This window comes from Salvelinus sp. IW2-2015, linkage group LG17 (genome assembly GCF_002910315.2).
Source record: "Salvelinus sp. IW2-2015 linkage group LG17, ASM291031v2, whole genome shotgun sequence".
Classification (NCBI taxonomy): domain Eukaryota; kingdom Metazoa; phylum Chordata; class Actinopteri; order Salmoniformes; family Salmonidae; genus Salvelinus; species Salvelinus sp. IW2-2015.
In genome coordinates this window covers 8,735,463-8,754,856 of record NC_036857.1, presented here as the reverse complement: position 1 = coordinate 8,754,856, position 19,394 = coordinate 8,735,463, and the positions used below count along the sequence as shown (strand labels likewise).

General features: G+C 44.3%; 1 protein-coding gene across 3 annotated transcripts; it reads left to right on the top strand.

Moving 5' to 3' along the window:
- Window positions 1-37: 37 nt before the first annotated feature.
- Window positions 38-12,893, top strand: LOC111977086 (protein disulfide isomerase CRELD1). Of its 3 annotated transcripts, none has more exons than XM_024147615.2 (12): window positions 38-222; window positions 6,620-6,728; window positions 7,201-7,343; window positions 7,521-7,603; window positions 8,070-8,228; window positions 8,369-8,460; window positions 8,542-8,721; window positions 8,845-8,940; window positions 10,250-10,333; window positions 10,444-10,539; window positions 10,718-10,858; window positions 10,998-12,893. In XM_024147615.2, the coding sequence occupies exons 3-12, from the start codon at window positions 7,227-7,229 to the stop codon at window positions 11,216-11,218; spliced, it is 1,269 nt and encodes a 422-aa protein (XP_024003383.1). In that variant the 5' UTR covers window positions 38-222; window positions 6,620-6,728; window positions 7,201-7,226; the 3' UTR covers window positions 11,219-12,893. The 3 variants fall into 3 exon arrangements, with proteins under 3 accessions (XP_024003383.1, XP_024003382.1, XP_070303944.1); XM_070447843.1 differs by having other exon boundaries at window positions 39-222; window positions 8,118-8,228; XM_024147614.2 differs by lacking the exon at window positions 6,620-6,728.
- The last annotated feature ends 6,501 nt before the right edge of the window (window positions 12,894-19,394 follow it).

The window sequence follows — 19,394 nt, the reverse complement described above, 5'->3', positions numbered from 1 at the left end:
GAAGACTGAAGTCCCAGTGGGATTGGGCAGTATCCTGCCAGCTGCGCCTCAGCTAAACAGAGTCTGGGAAGAAGAATCAACAAGAACCACTGCATCAGCACCGGTCAATGAATGGCACGGATGAAGAACTAAACCGGTGAAAGACCGTGAAATTGTATTAAGGTGCTGAGGACGCTCCAGTTGGTTGTCTACAAGCTGCTGAGAGTTTATAGCAAGCTGAAGGTAGGATGCAGCGCAGCATAATTTATTGGAAGCCAGCTAGCGTTAGCTGGGTAACGCTAATTTAGCTAACATTAGCTATCCATCCAGATAGATTGCTAGTTTGCCATAGCAGTGCGTTAGCTGGGTAGCTAACTAGTTATCACAGTCAATTTACTGCCATGCAATGTAGCAATAGACAAGAAGAAATAGTTCTAGTTTAGAAATAGTAGAAATAGAAATAGTCATCAATGGTTTTGATGACGTTTAAGATGGATAATCATGTCATTACTTGTACTGACCTGATTTGCCAACGGGACCTTACACTAACTAGCTAACGTTAGCTGACCACACTAGCCAGTCTAACTGATTATGAAGATGCTATTCAGAATGATGATGATCCTCATCGGACCACAGCCTAAATAGTTCAGTCAAGGCAACAATGTAGTGAGCTCCATACCTAGCTTTCTAAGAATTTAACTAGCTATGTTTTTTTGCCAGGCAGCAGAGGCAATGGAGCATAATCATCACTAGGCTTACCCATAACAGGATCCAACTAGGTTTGGATTTGTCAATGAACATTGACATTGTGAGAGATACAGGAATTCAGTGGCTCTGCGTTGTTTACTGAAACATTGATATAACTCATCCTCTTATCTTTTCACACACATTTAATCCTGCTGCCCATCATGATAATCAAATCAAATGTATTGGTCACATACACGTTTTTAGCAGATGTTATTGTGGGTGTAGTGAAATGCTTGTGCTTCTAGCTCCGACAGTGCAGTAATATCTAACAAGTAAATCTCAGTAAGGAATGGATTAAGAATATATATACATATATGTCATAGCGGCATTGGACTAAGATACAGTGGCATAGTATAGAGTACAGTATGTACATATGAGATCGGTGATGCAATATTTACAAACAATTAAAGTGATTAAGATACCATAGAATAGTATAGAGTACAGTTTACACATATGAGATGAGTAATGCAAGTCACAGAGACATTATTAAAGTGGCTAGTGTTTCATTTCCTAAAAGTGGACAGTGATTCCTAATCTATGTCTATAGGCAGCAGTCTCTGATGTGCTGTAAATGGCTGTTTAACAGTCAGTGGTGTAGTATACAATATGAAATGGGTGATGCAATATGTAAACACAATTTAAAAGTGACTAAGATACCGTAGAATAGTGTGAAGTGCAGTTTATACAGTTGAAGTCGGAAGTTTACATACACCTTAGCCAAATACATTTAAACTCAGTTTTTCACAATTCCTGACATTTAATCCTAGTAAAAATTCCCTGTCTTAGGTCAGTTAGGATCACCACTTTATTTTAAGAATGTGAAATGTCAGAATAATAGTAGAGAGAATGATTTATTTCAGCTTTTCTTTCTTTCATCGCATTCCCAGTGGGTCAGAAGTTTACATACACTCGATTAGTATTTGGTAGCATTGCCTTTAAATTGTTTAACTTGGGTCAAACGTTTCGAGTAGCCTTCCACAAGCTTGCCACAATAAGTTGGGTGAATTTTGGCCCACTCCTCCTGACAGAGCTGGTTCATCCTTGGGAGCAATTTTCAAACGCCTGAAGGTACCACGTTCATCTGTACAAACAATAGTACGCACACGCTTTTTTAGTTCTGCCCACACATTTTCTATGTGATTGAGGTCAGGGCTTTGTGATGGCCACTCCAATAACTTGACTTTTTTTGCCATTTTGCCACAACTTTGGAAGTATGCTTGGGGTCATTGTCCATTTGGAAGAGCCATTTGCGACCAAGCTTTAACTTCCTGACTGATGTCTTGAGATGTTGCTTCAATATATCCACATCATTTTACTCCTCATGATGCCATCTATTTTGTGATGTGCACCAGTCCCTCCTGCAGCAAAGCCAAACAGTTCTATTTTTGTTTCATCAGACCAGAGAACATTTCTCCAAAAAGTACGATCTTTGTCCCCATGTGCAGTTGCAAACCGTAGTCTGGCTTTTTTTATGKCGGTTTTGGAGCAGTGGCTTCTTCCTTGCTAAGCGGCCTTTCAGGTTATGTCGCTATATGACTCGTTCTACTGTGGATATAGATACTTTTGTACCTGTTTCCTCCAGCATTTTCACAAGGTCCTTTGCTGTTGTTCTGGGATTGATTTGCACTTTTCGCACCAAAGTACGTTAATCACTAGGAGACAGAACGCGTCTCCTTCCTGAGCGGTATGACGGCTGCGTGGTCCCATGGTGTTTATTCTTGTGTACTATTGTTTGTACAGATGAACGTGGTACCTTCAGGCGTTTGGAAATTAATCCCAATGATGAACCAGACTTGTGGAGGTCTACAATTTTTTTTCTGAGGTCTTGGCTGATTTCTTTTGATTTTCCCATGATGTCAAGCAAAGAGGCACTGAGTTTGAAGGTAGGCCTTGAAATACATCCACAGATACATGTCCAATTGACTCAAATGATGTCAATTAGCCTATCAGAAGCTTCTTAAAGAAGCTTCCACTGGGGCGGCAGGTAGCCTAGTGGAAATAAGGCAGGTAGCCATCATTGAAAATAAGAATTTGTACTTAACTGACTTGCCTAGTTAAATAAAGGTAAAATAAAAAATAAATAAAGCCTTGACATAATTTTCTGGAATTTTCCAAGCTGTTTAAAGGCACAGTCAACTTAATGTATGTAAACCTCTGACCCATTGGAATTGTGATACAGTGAAATAATCTGTCTGTAAACAATTGTTGGAAAAATTACTGTTCATGCACAAGGTAGATGTCCTAACCGACTTGCCAAAACTGTAGTTTGTTAACAGGAAATTTGTGGAGTGGTTGGAAAAACTAGTTTTAATGACTCCAACCTAAGTGTATGTAAATTTCCGACTTCAACTGTACATGAGTCATGCTAGATACGGAACATTATTAAAGTGACTAGTGATTCATTTCTTTAAAGTGGCCAGTGATTCCTAATCTATGTCTACAGGCAGCTGCCTCTGATGTGCTAGGGACGGCTTTTGAGCAGTCTGATGGCTTTGAGATAGAAGCTGTTTTTCAGCTTCTATCTCTCGGTCCCAGCTTTGATGCACCTGTACTGACCTAGCCTTCTTGATGATAGCGGGGTGAACAGGCAGTGGCTCGGGTGGTTGATGATCTTTTTGGCCTTCCTATGGCATCGGGTGCTGTAGGTGTCCAGGAGGGCGGGAAGTTTGCCCCTGGTAATGTGTTGGGCGGACTGCACCCCCCTCTGGAGAGCTTTGTGGTTGTGGGCGGTGCAGTTGCCATACCAGGTGGTGAAACAGCCCGACAGGATGTTCTCAATTGTGCATCTGTAAAAGGTTGTGAGGGTTTTAGATGTTAAGCCAAATGTCTTTAGCCTCCTGAGGTTGAAGAGGTGCTGTTGTGCCGCCTTCACCAAACTATCTGTGTGGGTGGACCATTTCAGTTTGTGATGTGTGATGTGTACGCTGAGGAACTTGAAGCTTTCCACCTTCTCCACTGTGGTCCCGTCGATGTGGATAGGTGGGTGCTCCTTCTGATGTTTCCTGAAGTCCAAGATCATCTCCTTAGTTTTGTTGACGTTGAGTGAGAGGTTATTTTCCTGGCACCACACTCCCAGAGCCCTCACCTCCTCCCTGTAGGCTGTCTCATCTTTGTTGGTAATTGGTAATCAAGCCTACTACTGTTGTCATCTGCAAACTTGATGATTGAGTTGGAGGCGTGGTTGGCCACGCAGTCATGGGTGAACAGGGAGTACAGGATGGGGCTGAGCACGCACCCTTGTGGGACCCCAGTGTTGAGGATCAGCGAAGAGGAGATGTTGTTTCTAGAGGTCGACCGATTATGATTTTTCAACGCCGATACCGATTATTGGAGGACCAAAAAAAGCCGATACCGATTTAATCGGACGATTTATAAAAAATTTAAATTAAAATAAACAATTATTTATTTGTAATAATGACAATTACAACAATACTGAATGAACACTTATTTTAACTTAATATAATACATCAATACAATAAAATAAATGTAGCCTCAAATAAATAATGAAACATGTTCAATTTGGTTTAAATAATGCAAAAACAAAGTGTTGGAGAAGAAAGTAAAAGTGCAATATGTGCCATGTAAGAAAGCTAATGTTTAAGTTCCTTGCTCAGAACATGAGAACATATGAAAGCTGGTGGTTCCTTTTAACATGAGTCTTCAATATTCCCAGGTAAGAAGTTTTAGGTTGTAGTTATTATAGGAATTATAGGACTATTTCTCTCTATATCATTTGTATTTCATTAACCATTGGATGTTCTTATAGGCACTTTAGTATTGCCAGTGTAACAGTATAGCTTCCGTCCCTCTCCTCGCTCGAACCAGGAACACATCGACAACAGCCACCCTCGAAGCAGCGTTACCCATGCAGAGCAAGGGGAACAACCACTCCAAGTCTCAGAGCGAGTGACGTTTGAAACGCTATTAGCGCGCACCCCGCTAACTAGCTAGCCATTTCACATCGGGTACACCAGCCTAATCTCGGGAGTTGATAGGCTTGAAGTCATAAACAGCGCAATGCTTGAAGCACAGCGACGAGCTGCTGGCAAAACGCACTAAAGTGCTGTTTGAATGAATGCTTACGAGCCTGCTGGTGCCTACCACCGCTCAGTCAGACTGCTCTATCAAATCATAGACTTAATTATAACATAATAACACACAGAAATACGAGCCTTAGGTCATTAATATGGTCAAATCCGGAAACTATCATCTCGAAAACAAAACGTTTATTCTTTCAGTGAAATACGTAACCGTTTCGTATTTTATCTAACGGATGGCATCCCTAAGTCTAAATATTGCTGTTACATTGTACAACCTTCAATGTTATGTCATAATTACGTAAAATTCTGGCAAATTAGGCGGCCCATACTGTTGCATATACACTGACTCTGCGTGCAATGAACGCAAGATTAATATTGCCTGCTAACCTGGATTTCTTTTAGCTAAATATGCAGGTTTAAAAATATATACTTCTGTGTATTGATTTTAAGAAAGGCATTGATGTTTATGGTTAGGTACACATTGGAGCAACGACAGTCCTTTATCACGAATACGCGCCGTATCGATTATATGCAAACTAGTAATATCATCAACCATGTGTAGTTAACTAGTGGTTATGATTGATTGATTGTTTTTTATAAGATAAGTTTAATGCTAGCTAGCAACTTACCTTGGCTTACTGCATTCGCGTAACAGGCAGGCTCCTTGTGGAGTGCAATGTAATCAGGTGGTTAGAGCGTTGGACTAGTTAACTGTAAGGTTGCAAGATTGAATCCCCGAACTGACAAGGTAAAAATCTGTCGTTCTGCCCTTGAACAAGGCAGTTAACCCACCGTTCCTAGGCCGTCATTGAAAATAAGAATGTGTTGTTAACTGACTTGCCTAGTTAAATAAAGATTAAATAAAGGTGTAAAAAAATATATCTTKAATAAAAATCGGCCAAATCGGTGTCCTAATTAATCGGCCATTCCGATTAATCGGTCGATCTCTAGTTGTTTCCTACCTTCACTACCTGGGGGCAACTCGTCAGGAAGTCCAGGACCCAGTTACACAGGGCGGGGTTCAGATCTTTTTTTTGTGGATCTATTGGGGCGGTAAGCAAATTGAAGAGGGTCTAGGGTGGCAGGTAAGGTGGAGGTGATATGATCCTTGACTAGTCTCTCAAAGCACTTCATGATGACAGAGGTGAGTGCTACGGGCCGATAGTCATTTAGTTCATTTACCTTTGTCCCTGTCCCTAAGAAAGCAATGGTGGCCATCTTGAAGCGTGTGGGGACAACAGACTGGGATAGGGAGAGATCGAATATATCTGTGAACAAACCAGCCACCTGGTCTGCGCATGCTGTGAGGGATGCCTTCTGGGCCGGCAGCCTTGCGAGGGTTAACCCGCTTAAATGTCCTACTCACGTCGGCCAGGGAGAAGGAGAGCCCACAGTCCTTGATAGCGGGCCGCGTCGGAGGCACTGTATTATCCTCAAAGCAAGTGAAGAAGGTATTCAGTCTGTCCGGAAGCAGGTTGTCGGTGTCTGTGACGTGGCTGGTTTTCCTTTTATAATCCGTGATTGTCTGTAGACCCTGCCACATATGTCTCGTGTCTGAGCCGTTGAACTGGGACTCAACTTTGTCCCTATACTGGCGTTTACCCTGCTTGATTGCTTTGCAGAGGGAATAACTACACTGTTTGTATTCTTCTATATTCCCAGTCTTCTTGCCCTGGTTAAATGTGGTGGTTCGCTTTCAGTTTTGCGTGAATGCTGCCATACAGTATGATGGTGCCGACGGAGATGGCAGCATCGCGACTAGCTCTTATGCAACTCTGCAGTATTTTTTTGGTTCATGTACATTTTTTTTTACCGTTATTAGCTCAGGAATTGTTTTGTCTCATTACATACAGCCAGGAAGAACTGTTGGATATTAGAGTGGCGGTAACTCACCAGAACTTCCAGCGTTACGACCAGGATTACGACTTCAGGCTGACCCAAAACAACGCTGGTGGAGAAGAGGTACTTGAGGCGGTCTTCTGGTCCAACTTAGGAAGCGTGCACGCCACCCACTGCTCACAAGTATTTTACTCGCTAATGTCCAATCTCTGGATAATAAAATTGATGAGCTCAAGACGAGAGTAGCTTTTCAGAGAGACACCAGGGATTGTAACATACTCTGCTTCACGGAAACATGGCTCTCTCGAGATACACTGTCTGACTCTGTAAAGCCAGTTGGGTTCTCAGTACATCCCACCGACAGGAACAAACATCTCTCCAGGAAGCAGATGGGTGAAAATATATATTTTATGATTAATGACTTATGGTGTAATTGTGATAACATACAGGAACTCAAGTCCTTCTGTTCACCCGACCTAGAATATCTCACAATCAAATGCCGACTGTACTATCTCCCGAGATAATTTTCATCATCAATAATAGCCACAGCGGTCTATGATCCTGCTCTGTCTGAATCCCCTGTCTCTGTTCTCAGTGGCTGAGTGGTAGGTAGTCCAAGCCATGTGGTGGTCGTGGCCCCTGCTCCCTGCCCTGGTACTCTTCTCTGTGCTGTCTGTGGTACGAGTACAGACTGCACCATGTCAGACCTGCCGCAAACTAACTGACAGCTTCATCAAGGTAGGAGTCTCTATCGCTGTCTCTCTCATTCCCTCAGTCTGTTGATTAGTTTGTCGGTCATATTGGTATCTCTTTTGCTTATTGCTTATGTTTCGGTCAGTAGCTGCCATTTTACTCTCCTTGCTGTTCTGTTTCTGTCTTCACCTGGTGGTCTTTTATTAAAACACATTTTTTCAGGGCCTGGAGAAAACATCCAATAAAAACTTTGGAGGTGGGAACACTGCTTGGGAGGAGGAGAAGCTGGCTAAATATGCTCGCAGGTACTTATGGCCCCACTAGGCCTGTCACTAGAATCTCCACAAATATACAGTCATAGGACCTGCAGTCTTTGGGACTTGCAGTCTTTAAGACCTGCAGTCTAACATCTGCGTTGACATAGAGGAAAGCCCACGAGGCCTGCTAATCCCTGACAAGCCTTAGCATGTTGTTGAGTGGCCAATGCACCTTTATTGTGTTGCTATGAAGGCTTGTTACCTGATGCCTCTGACCTGAATTGGACTCCTCATGACTGAGCCAAGGCAATGCTGAACCAGTACAGTACTGACAAGACTAGGGCTCTACACCCCATATGTCCTTACACAATATGACAGCCTCTCAAAACTAGGCCACACTGTGTGTGTCTGTGATTGTGAGAGTGAGCGAGCGTGTGTCGGAGATCCTCCTAGAGTGCATAATGGAGAATAGGAGGGTGTATTTGTTTTCTCTGTGCTCTGTTCTCTAGTGAAGTGTTCCACATTACTCACGTCTCCTCTCCTCCTGGTTCCTGGTTCTCAGTGAGACCAGGCTGCTGGAGATAGTGGAGGCAGCATGTGAGAAATCTGACTTTGACTGTAACAAACTGCTGGAGCAGTTAGAGGACCAAGTGGAGACATGGTGGTTCCACCGGTATGTGTGTCTGATCATGTAAATGTGGTATATGTATAATCAGTTTTGTCTTACTGTTTACACACCTGTGTATTATATTGTTATGTGTGTGTGTCCTTCCCCTCTCATCACTGACCTTGTGATTGTCTCTGTGTGTGTAGGCGGCAGGAGGCTCCAGATCTATTTGAGTGGCTGTGTATAGAGGAGCTCCGACTCTGCTGTCCCCCAGGACGCTTTGGCCCAGACTGCAAAGGTATTGAACACACACACACACACCCACAATAGTTCTCTCTCTGTTGTCACATTATTAACCCTGTGTGTTGTTGTGCTGCAGAGTGTCTGTCCGGTCCTGGAGGTGTGTGTGGTGGTCTGGGTCGCTGTGAGGGAGAGGGTACCCGTCTGGGAGATGGAGAGTGTGTGTGTGATCCGGGGTACTTTGGTCAGCTGTGTCAGAGCTGTGCAGATGGCTACTACAGAGAGAAGAGCTCCAATCACAGCACACCAGCCTGTGCAGGTACCCAGTCAGAAACAGTTTTACCTGTCTGATCATGAATCAGACAGCCTGGCTTATTCTCAACCAATCTCATGTAGACGTCTCACAGACCAATCATTTCTCCTCTGTGTGTGATGTCTGTAGCATGCTACCACTCCTGTAAAAAATGCTCAGGGCCAGAGGACTACAAATGTGTGGACTGCAAACCTGGGTGGATCCTCCATGACAACAAGTGTGTTGGTGAGTATTTGGCTTTTGTGTGTGTATTTGAGAGAGCATGTGTCTTCTGTTAGTTTTCTTACTTTGTATCTGTGTTTGTAATGGAGAAATTCAATTTCAGTTACAAGTAATTATTAACACAATGCTTTGTGACACTCATTTGTGTACAGATTGATGGTCACTAGACTTGGTGTGCAGGTTGATGGTCACTAGACTTGGTGTGCAGGTTGATGGTCACTAGACTTGGTGTACAGGTTGATGTCCACTAGACTTGGTGTACAGGTTGAATGGTCACTAGACTTGTGTGCAGGTTGATGGTCACTAGACTTGGTGTGCAGGTTGATGGTCACTAGACTTGGTGTGCAGGTTGATGGTCACTAGACTTGGTGTGCAGGTTGATGGTCACTAGACTTGGTGTGCAGGTTGATGGTCACTAGACTTGGTGTACAGGTTGTGGTCACTAGACTTGGTGTACAGGTTGATGGTCACTAGACTTGGTGTACAGGTTGATGGTCACTGACTTGGTGTACAGGTTGATGGTCACTAGACTTGTGTGCAGGTTGATGGTCACTAAGACTTGGTGTACAGGTTGATGGTCACTAGACTTGGTGTACAGGTTGATGGTCACTAGAACTTGTGTGTACAGGTTGATGGTCACTAGACTTGGTGTGCAGGTTGATGGTCACTAGACTTGGTGTACAGGTTGATGGTCACTAGACTTGGTGTACAGGTTGAGGTCACTAGACTTGGTGTGCAGGTTGATGGTCACTAGACTTGGTGTAAGGTTGATGGTCACTAGACTTGGTGTACAGGTTGTGGTCACTAGACTTGTGTACAGGTTGATGGTCACAGACTTGGTGTACAGGTTGATGGTCACTAGACTTGGTGTGGCAGGTTGATGGTCACTAGACTTGGTGTGCAGGTTGATGGTCACTAGACTTGGTGTACAGGTTGATGGTCACTAGACTTGGTGTACAGGTTGATGGTCACTAGACTTGGTACTAAATGTTATGGATTGTTCTCATATCTGGAGGTAAAAGGACCGAGGACACTGATTGTTGTTGGATTCTGTGATTCTGTGACACTGATTCAAGCCTGTTAGTGGGTGTTTTCAGAACATTGGTGCTGTGAGAATAGATTAGAATATAAGGGTCTGCTTAGAGAAGACAAGTTAGACATGGTCTCTTTCTGTGCTGGAGGTGTCTCCCTGTTGCAACTTGTATTAAACCAGATTGATTTTGATTGACTTCATCTGTGACTGCTCTTCTTTTTTTTCACCTTGAAAATCCCTACTACAGTGTTTAACTCCTGTTGTGCATGTTGTTTCTAGACACTGATGAGTGCGGCACAGAGCTGGCTCGATGTCTCTCCAACACATATTGCCACAACACAGATGGATCGTACGAGTGCAGAGGTACTGTAGGCTCTCCCTCTACTATCTGCTAGTAACAGAGTAATGATGGTTTGTGTTGTTGGTAAACCTGTGTTCTGACCCAGATCTCTGTTCTCTTTCCTCTGTGCCAGGCTGTGACCAGGCATGTGTGGGCTGTATGGGCAGTGGTCCTGCCCGCTGTAAGAAATGTGCTAGGGGATACAAGCTCAGAGGAGCCAAATGTCTTGGTGAGGGAACGCAGCTGTGTTTACATTTGTCTGTGTGGTTCTCTTTTAATGTCTATAGATGGTTTGGCCAATCAGATGAACCTTTTGTTAAAGTAGTCTGGCTACTTACTTGTAGTGTACATCTGTCTCTGTCTTGGTATGGGTGTCACTCTGTCCATGTTCTCTCTCTCCCTCCTAGATGTGAATGAGTGTAGTGAGAGGGCGATAGCGTGTCCAGGGCTGAATGAGGCTTGTTTCAATGAAGAGGGCTCCTTCCGCTGTGAATGTGCTGACGGCTTCATCCGAAGGGACAGCATCTGTGTGGAGAACCAGCCTTACAGTAGGACGCGCGAGCACCCTTGATAGTTCTCTCTACTTGGCACACTCCTATATACACAGCACCCCTCTCTCTCTCTCTCTCTCTCCCCCTCTCTCTCTCTCTCTCTCTCTCTCCCCCCCTCTCTCTCTCTCCCCATCAGGTGGTCCAGAGAAGGGCCTGTTTGATGACATGACTGATGACGAGGTACTTGTCCTGCAGCAGATGTTCTTTGGCGTGGTCATCTGTGCCCTAGCAACGCTTGCCGCCAAGGGTGACATGGTCTTCACCGCCATTTTCATCGGGGGCGTGGCCGCCATGGCCGGATACTGGCTATCAGAGAAGGGTGATCGCATGCTGGACGGCTTCCTGAAGGGACGCTAGCCTATCAGGAGCCAGGGATACGGGAAAGAGGAAGGAACTCATTGAATGCAAGCCGATGCGGGCGACAAAACTGGGGGTGGGACGGCTACAGGAATGCTAGCCATTCAGGGATGTACTATACTACTTTGGGGTGGTAGGGGTTAGGGTGAGAGAAGAGGGGTCCTAAAGGAAGCCTTGAAAAGGCTTGGGATTATTGTGGGTCTTCTGGAATATGAACTTTCCAAATGTTAGAGGGAGGTGAATAAGAGAACATGGAGCTCAGAGGAAGGTCAAATCAGAGAGCTCAATGGCGGGAGTGAATATAGAAGAAGACCAGGTACTACTTGATCCAAAAACACTGAGAAACACTAAGGAGACTGGAGTGTCTGTCTGCACTGATATGGGAGACAAAACCCAACCCTCTTGCCTCGACTCTGGGGTAGGAAAGGGACGGAGTGGGGGTAGGATAAGACCACTACTGATTGTTACCAAGTTATTATGCATTTGTATCTTCCACTGGGCAAAATTTTGCTCCAAAATTATATATGGTTCAAAACCAGGTCGCAGGTTCGAATTCTCAAGCCGACTAGGTGAAAAATCTGTCAATGTGCCCCCGAGCAAGGCTCTTAACCCTAATTGCTCCTGTAAATTGCTCTGGATAGGAGTGTTTGCTAATTAACTAAAATGTCAATGTTTGTCCATTTCCATTCATCACAAATCAAACTTCTTAGGCACCCCTTACCTCATCAGCATCTCCTGTTCATAATTTCACCTTTTACTGAGGAACAGAGGGTGTTCCCGTGGTGATGGGAGATGGCGGGTGAGATGGGATTGTCATTGGGGCTTTGCACTGAAGGCTGCTGCTATGGTGGACTTGTTGAGGAAAGAACTGATGTATCCTGTTGCGCCAGTTGAATTCCATCCAATGTTAAAACACTGTTTATTTATAATCCTGTTCATATTATGACTGTATTTATCTGTGTTTTTGCACAGACAGATTCTTGCTGTATGAATGCACGAGAAAAGGATCTGAGAAAGGCTATACTGTACTGTATGTATTATCCTATGATTGGCATGGAAGACTTTATAGAGCTGCTTGTTTCCCTCTAAACTGTACAACCAGGATACAAGGATAATCACTACTGCTTCACCAGCCCCTAAACCTACTGCCTGAGTATGTGAGAGTAAAATACTCTAGTCCTATTGAAGATGTCTCCCATTTCATTGTTTTGCAATAGGTCCTTTCTAAAAATAAAAAACATTTTTAAATGTTTTGTTTGTTTTTAGCAAAGACCTTTTATGATTTTTATTCGGCATCTGTTTGGTGTGTGTCTGTGATACATTGAGTTTGATCAGCACCAGGTAATATGGGGTACTGTACAATGAAATGCACAAGTGTATTTTATCAGAGGTGTCAACATTTTACAGTTGAAGCAACTAAATGATATCTGATCAATCATATCCCTCCACATTATTCCCCCCTCATCCTCAGTAGCTACTAGATCTAGCACAATTGTTATTCAAATGATCCATCTTTTTTCATTTTCAACCTTCCAGATGTTGTTTTCAATAATATCCATTTTAACTGTTAATAATCATGTCCTTTGGTTAAATAACGCGTGTGTGTGTGTGTTAGGCCTACATTTCAACTGCAGTTCTTTGCATTATGATCATTATTAAAAAGGAAAAATTCTGAGTTTAGTGTTCTATTTTTAGCTTTCCAATAACCTCTCTTACCATTATTTTGACATGCTGTTGAAATAAATGTAATTTGAACTCATGCTGCTCATTGCTGAAGACCTTAATAAAATACTGCCGTTGCATGGAGACGATAGATTAAAGCCATTCAAGGAAACAGATACTGGAGAAACCCCCTAGAATGCTAGCTATGTAAGACACGCCACTCCAGTTAATTGTGGTTGTGGCACAGCAGTTCTCTCTCCATCAGGATCTCCAGAGAGCGTGTCAATGTCCTGTCCCTCTAGCTATGCTCCATCAGCTGCGCACACACACACACACGAAAGAGGAGTGTATATAATATATATATATATAAGTACAAAATCTCACATTAGGAATAAGTGTGTGGGTGTGGGTGTATTACCCTCTTATTCTCATCTCTGTACTAACTCCTCTCTTCTGTGTTGTATCCTTTGCTCTCTCTGACTGGACAGAGCCAAGCGATCCACATCCCATAAAAACTCTGCCTTCTCTGCCTTACTGGCCAGCTGCAGCATCAGCCCCCTTCTCCTCTATTTGTCTCTTCAGCTGCTCACATACCTCCTTCCTGGAAAATAGAGAGACAGAGAGATACATAAACAATATGACAGAAGCTCAGCTAGGTATAGGAGGGAAAGGAATAATTCAGACGAGGATGCTTTTACCTGTACTCTCAGTGCAGGTTCTGTAGAATGGCTTCTGCCACACCTGGTGATACCTAACGAAGCCCCAGAGAAACATTTATTAATCAAATCTAATTTTATTTGTCACATGCGCCGAATACAACAGGTGTAGCCCTTACAGTGAAATGCTTACTTACAAGCCTTTAACCTACAATGCTTTAAGAAGTTTTTAAGAAAAAAAGTTAAATAGAAAATAAAAGTAACAAATAATTAAACAGCAGCAGTAAAATAACAATAGCGAGGCTATATACAGGGGGTACCGGTACAGAGTCAATGTGCGGGGGCACCGGTTAATCAAGGTAATTGAGGTAATATGTACATGTAGGTAGAGTTAAAGTGACTATGCATTGATAATAAACAGAGTAGCAGCAGTCTAAAAGAGGGGTCTGGGTAGCCCTTTGATTAGCTGTTCAGGAGTCTTATGGCTTGGGGGTAGAAGCTGTTAAGAAGCCTTTTGGACCTAGACTTGGCTCTCCGGTACTGCTAGCCGTGCGGTAGCAGAGAGAACAGTCTATGACTAGGGTGGCTGGAGTCATTGACAATTTTTAGGGCCTTCCTCTGACACTGCCTGGTATAGAGGTCCTGGATGGCAGGAAGCTTGGCCCCAGTCATGTACTGGGCCGTACGCACTACCCTCTGTAGTGCCTTGCAGTTGAAGGCCGAGCAGTTGCCATACCAGGCAGTGATGCAACCGGTCAGGATGCTCTCGATGGTGCAGCTGTAGAACCTTTTTAGGATCTGAGGACCCATGCCAAAGCTTTTCAGTATCCTGAGGGGGAATAGGCTTTGTCGTGCCCTCTTCACGACTGCCTTAATGTGTTTGGACCATGATAGTTTGTTGGTGATGTGGACACCAAGGAACTTGAAGCTCTCAACCTGCTCCACTGCAGCCTCGTCGATGAGAATGGGGGCGTGCTCGGTCCTCCTTTTCCTGTAGTCCACAATCATCTCCTTTGACTTGATCACGTTGAGGGAGAGGTTGTTGTCCTGGCACCACATGGCTAGGTCTCTGATCTCATCCCTATAGTCTGTCTCATCGTTGTTGGTGATCAGGCCTACCACTGTTGTGTCATCGGCAAGCTTGATGATGGTGTTGGAGTTGTGCCTGGTCATGCAGTCATGAGTGAACAGGGCGTACAGGAACGGACTGAGCACGCACCTCTGAGGGGCCACCGTGTTGAGGATCAGCGTGGTGGATGTGTTGTTACCTACCCTTACCACCTGGGGGCGGCCTGTCCGGGAAGTCCAGGATCCAGTTGCAGAGGGAGGTGTTTAGTCCCAGGGTCCTTAGCTTAGTGATGAGCTTTGAGGGCACTATGGTTTTGAACGCTGAGCTGTAGTCAATGAATAGCATTCTCACATAGGTGTTCCTTTTGCCCAGGTTGGAAAGGGCAGTGTTGAGTGCAATAGAGATTGTATCATCTGTGGATCTGTTGGGGCGGTATGGAAATTAGAGTAGGTCTAGGGTTTCTGGGATAATGGTGTTGATGTGAGCCATGACCAGCCTTTCAAAGCACTTCATGGCTACAGATGTGAGTGCTACGGGTCGGTAGTCATTTAGGCAGGTTACCTTAGTGTTCTTGGGCACAGGGACTATGGTGGTCTGCTTGAAACATGTTGGTATTACAGACTCAGTCAGGGACAGGTTGAAAATGTCAGTGAAGACACTTGCCAGTTGGTCAGTGCATGCTCGGAGTACACGTCCTCGTAATCTGTCTGGCACTGCGGCCTTGTGAATGTTGACCTGTGTAAAGGTCTTACATCGGCTACGGAGAGCGTGATTACATAGTCTTCCGGAACACCTGTTACTTGCCTCGAAGCAAGCGTAGAAGTAATTTAGCTCGTCTGGTAGACTCGTGTCAATGGGCAGCTCGCGGCTGTGCTTCCCTTTGTAGTCTGTAAAAGTTTACAAGCCCTGCCACATCCGACAAGTATTGGAGCCGGTGTAGTACAGCAGAAATGTGCCATTTTCATATCAGTTTCGGGCTTATGTTTTACTACTGGGCAAACTCTCCTGTAGTGCTCCTTTCTGTGCATGACTAGTGCCCTCTGGTGGTTGTGGTGATGCACATCAGGGGTCTCCAGGCAGACCGTCCGCCTACGGACCAGAGGGGTTACAGTCTAGGGACAAACTGCCGGCCAGATTGGAAGCTTTCACACAAAAGCAGACTAAAATAATTTAAACACTTAAATTTGCTGTATCTTGGAGTCAATTCACACCTGGCTGACTCTCAGTGCTGCAGAGGCAGGTCAGATGATGGGCAATGTCAGGGGAGTGACCATATGGTAGCGACTTTGTAGGACAGGTGTGCATCGAGGAATAGACACAGGTGTGGAATTCTGGCGAACAGCAGCTGTGGTGATGTTTAGAAACATAAATCAAACATGCACAGTACAAACACTGAACGTTCAAATAGTCAAACATGCACAGTACAAACACTGAACGTTCAAATAGTCAAACATGCACAGTACAAACACTCTGAACGTTCAATAGTCAAACATGCACAGTACAAACACTGAACGTTCAAATAGTCAATGACGTAAACACTGACGTCAAACAACAAGTACAAACACGAGTTACATGAATACAACACGAACGTTCAAAAGAGTCACACATGCACAGTACAACACTAAAGTTCAGTCAATAACATGCAGCAGTTTCAAACTGATATAAACCATATCATTCGAAACATCAAAAGTTTCATTCCATAGACAGAGTTGTGCTTTGGTTTCCCAAGCAGTGGATCCAGTTTGTGGTTACCACTCTAAAGGTCAGTCAACTTTCACACATCAGAAGTACATTTCATAACAGTAAGTTGAATTAAACATGCAAACTACTTCTTTAAAAATATATAAAATATTTACTTTCAGACTATGATAACTTGGTTTCAAATAGGAATAGTACAAACAAATGCACTCACTGGGTCTGGCAAGGTTGCCTTGGGAATCAGGTTACTCAGTGTACAGCAGACCTGAGAAGAAAGCTGGAGCCGAGACGTAGTTTCACCGGTGTCCTATAGAAGAAGTGGAGCGAGCGTAGTCACCGTGTCCCTATAGAAAGAAGCTGGAGCGAGCGTAGTTCACCGTGTCCTATAGAGAAGCGGAGCCGAGCGTAGTTCAACCGAGTTCCTTATAGAGAGAAGTGGAGCAGCGTAGTTCACCGGTGTCCTATAGAAAGAAGCTGGAGCCAGCGTAGGTTCACCGGTGTCCTATAGAAGAACTGGAGACGAGCGTAGTTCACCGGTGTCCTATAGAAGAAGCTGGAGCCGAGCGTAGTTCACCGGTGTCCTATAGAAGAAGCTGGAGCCGAGCGTAGTTCACCGGTTGTCTATAGAAGAAGCTGGAGCCGAGCGTGTTCACCGGTGTCCTATGAAGAAGCTGGAGGAGCGTAGTCACCGGTGTCCCTATAGAAGAAGGTTTATTAGCATGTGAACTAGGGCTGGGTGAGCTACAGTCAGAGGATGGCTGGGTGAGCTACAGTCAGAGGATGGCTGGTGAGCTACAGTCAGAGGATGCTGGTGAGCTACAGTCAGAGATGGCTGGGTGAGCTACAGTAGAGGATGGCTGGGTGAAGCTACAGTCAGAGGATGGCTGGGTGAGCTACAGTCAGAGGATGCTGGGTGAGCTACAGTCAGAGGATGGCTGGGTGAGCTACAGTCAGAGGATGCTGGGTGAGCTACAGTCAGAGGATGGCTGGTGAGCTTACAGTCAGGAGATGGCTGGTGAGTACAGTCAGAGGATGGTGGGTGAGCTACAGTAGAGATGGCTGGGTGAGCTACAGTCAGAGGATGGCTGGGTCGAGCTACAGTCAGAGGAAATGGCTTGTACAGAGCTAGATAGATGAAGAGTATTCAGTACCCTTAATAAAGGAACACATTCATCTCCACTAGAAAAAGGGGACACGGTTTATCAAAAGGGGCCAGGCTTTTTTCACTATACTCAACTTGAGTGGGTTGAGTCACTGACGTTATCTTCCGGTACGGACCCCTTGTGGGGTAAGTGTGTGTATCAGTGCTGTGTGTAAGTTGACTATGCAAACAATTTGGAATTTCCAACACATGGTTTCTTATAAAAACAAGAAGTGACGCAGTCAGTCTTTCCTCAACTCTTAGTCAAGAGAGACTAGCATGCATAGTTTTAATATTAACAGTCTGATTACAATGAAGGACAAGACATGCATCTCTGTGCTGGACCAGCTGCAACTTAACTAGGTCTTTCTTTGCAGCACTTGACCATATGACTGGACAATAATCAAGATAAGATAAAACAAGAGCCTGCAGGACTTGCTTTGTAGAGTGTGGTGTCTCTTTATTACAGACAGACCTCTCACCATCTTTACAACCATTGAATCTATATGTTTTGACCATGACCGTTTATAATCTAAGGTAATATCAAGTGATTTAGTCCCCTCAACTTGTTCAACAGCCACAACATTAATTACCAGATTCAGCTGAGGTCTAGAACTTGATTTGTACCAAATACAATTATCTTAGTTTTACAGATGTTCAGAACCAGTTCATTATTCTGTGAACCAGTTCACAGACTGGAACGCTTTGTTAAGGGTTTCAGTGACTTCATTAGCTGTGGTTGTTGATGCATATATGGCTGAATRATCAGCATACTACAGTACCAGTCAAATGTTTGGACACACCTACTAATTCAAGTTTTTCTTTATTTTTACTATTTTCTACATTGTAGAATAATAGTGAAGACATCAAAACTATGAAATAACACATATGGAATCATTTGAGATTCTTCAAATAGCCACCCTTTACCTTGATGACAGCTTTGCACACTCTTGGCATTCTCTCAACCAGCTTCATGAGGAATGCTTTTCCAACAGTCTTGAAGGAGTTTCCACATATGCTGAGCACTTGTTTGTTGCTTTTCCTTCGCTCTGCGGTCCAACTCATCCCAAACTATCTAAATTGGGTTGAGGTCGGGTGATTGTGGAGGCCAGGTCATCTGATGCAGCACTCCATCACTCTCCTTCTTGGTCAAATAGCCCTTACACAGTTTCCTTCGCTCTGCGGTCCAACTCATCCCAAACTATCTAAATTGGGTTGAGGTCGGGTGATTGTGGAGGCCAGGTCATCTGATGCAGCACTCCATCACTCTCCTTCTTGGTCAAATAGCCCTTACACAGCCTGGAGGTGTGTTGGGTCATTGTCCTGTTGAAAAACAAATGATAGTCCCACTAAGCTCAAACCAGATGGGATGGCGTATCGCTGCAGAATGCTGTGGTAGCCAGGCTGGTTAAGTGTGCATTGGATTCTAAATAAATCATAGACAGTGTCACCAGCAAAGCACCCCACACCATCACACCTCCTCCTCCATCCTTCATGGTGGGAACCACACATGCATAGATCATCCGTTCACCTACCCTGCGTCTCACAAAGACACAGTGGTTGGAACCAAAAATCTCAAATTTGGACTCATCAGACCAAAAGGACAGATTTCCACTGGTCTAATGTACATTGCTCGTGTTTCTTGGAACCAAGCAAGTCCTTCTTCTTATTGGTGTCTTTTAGCAGTGGTTTCAGCAATTTGACCATCGCTTCTGTGAATCATTTATTTGGGCTGCAATTTCGAGGCTGGTAACTCTAATGAACTTATCCTCTGCAGCAGAGGTAACTCTGGGTCTCTTTCTAGTGGTTGGAGCATTGGGTCAGTACCAAAATGTTGCTGGATTGAATCCCCGAGCTGACAAGGCAAAAATCTGTCATTCTGCCCCTGAGCAAGGCAGTTAAACGACTGTTCCCAGGCGCCAAAGACGTGGATGTCGAATTAGCAAGCCT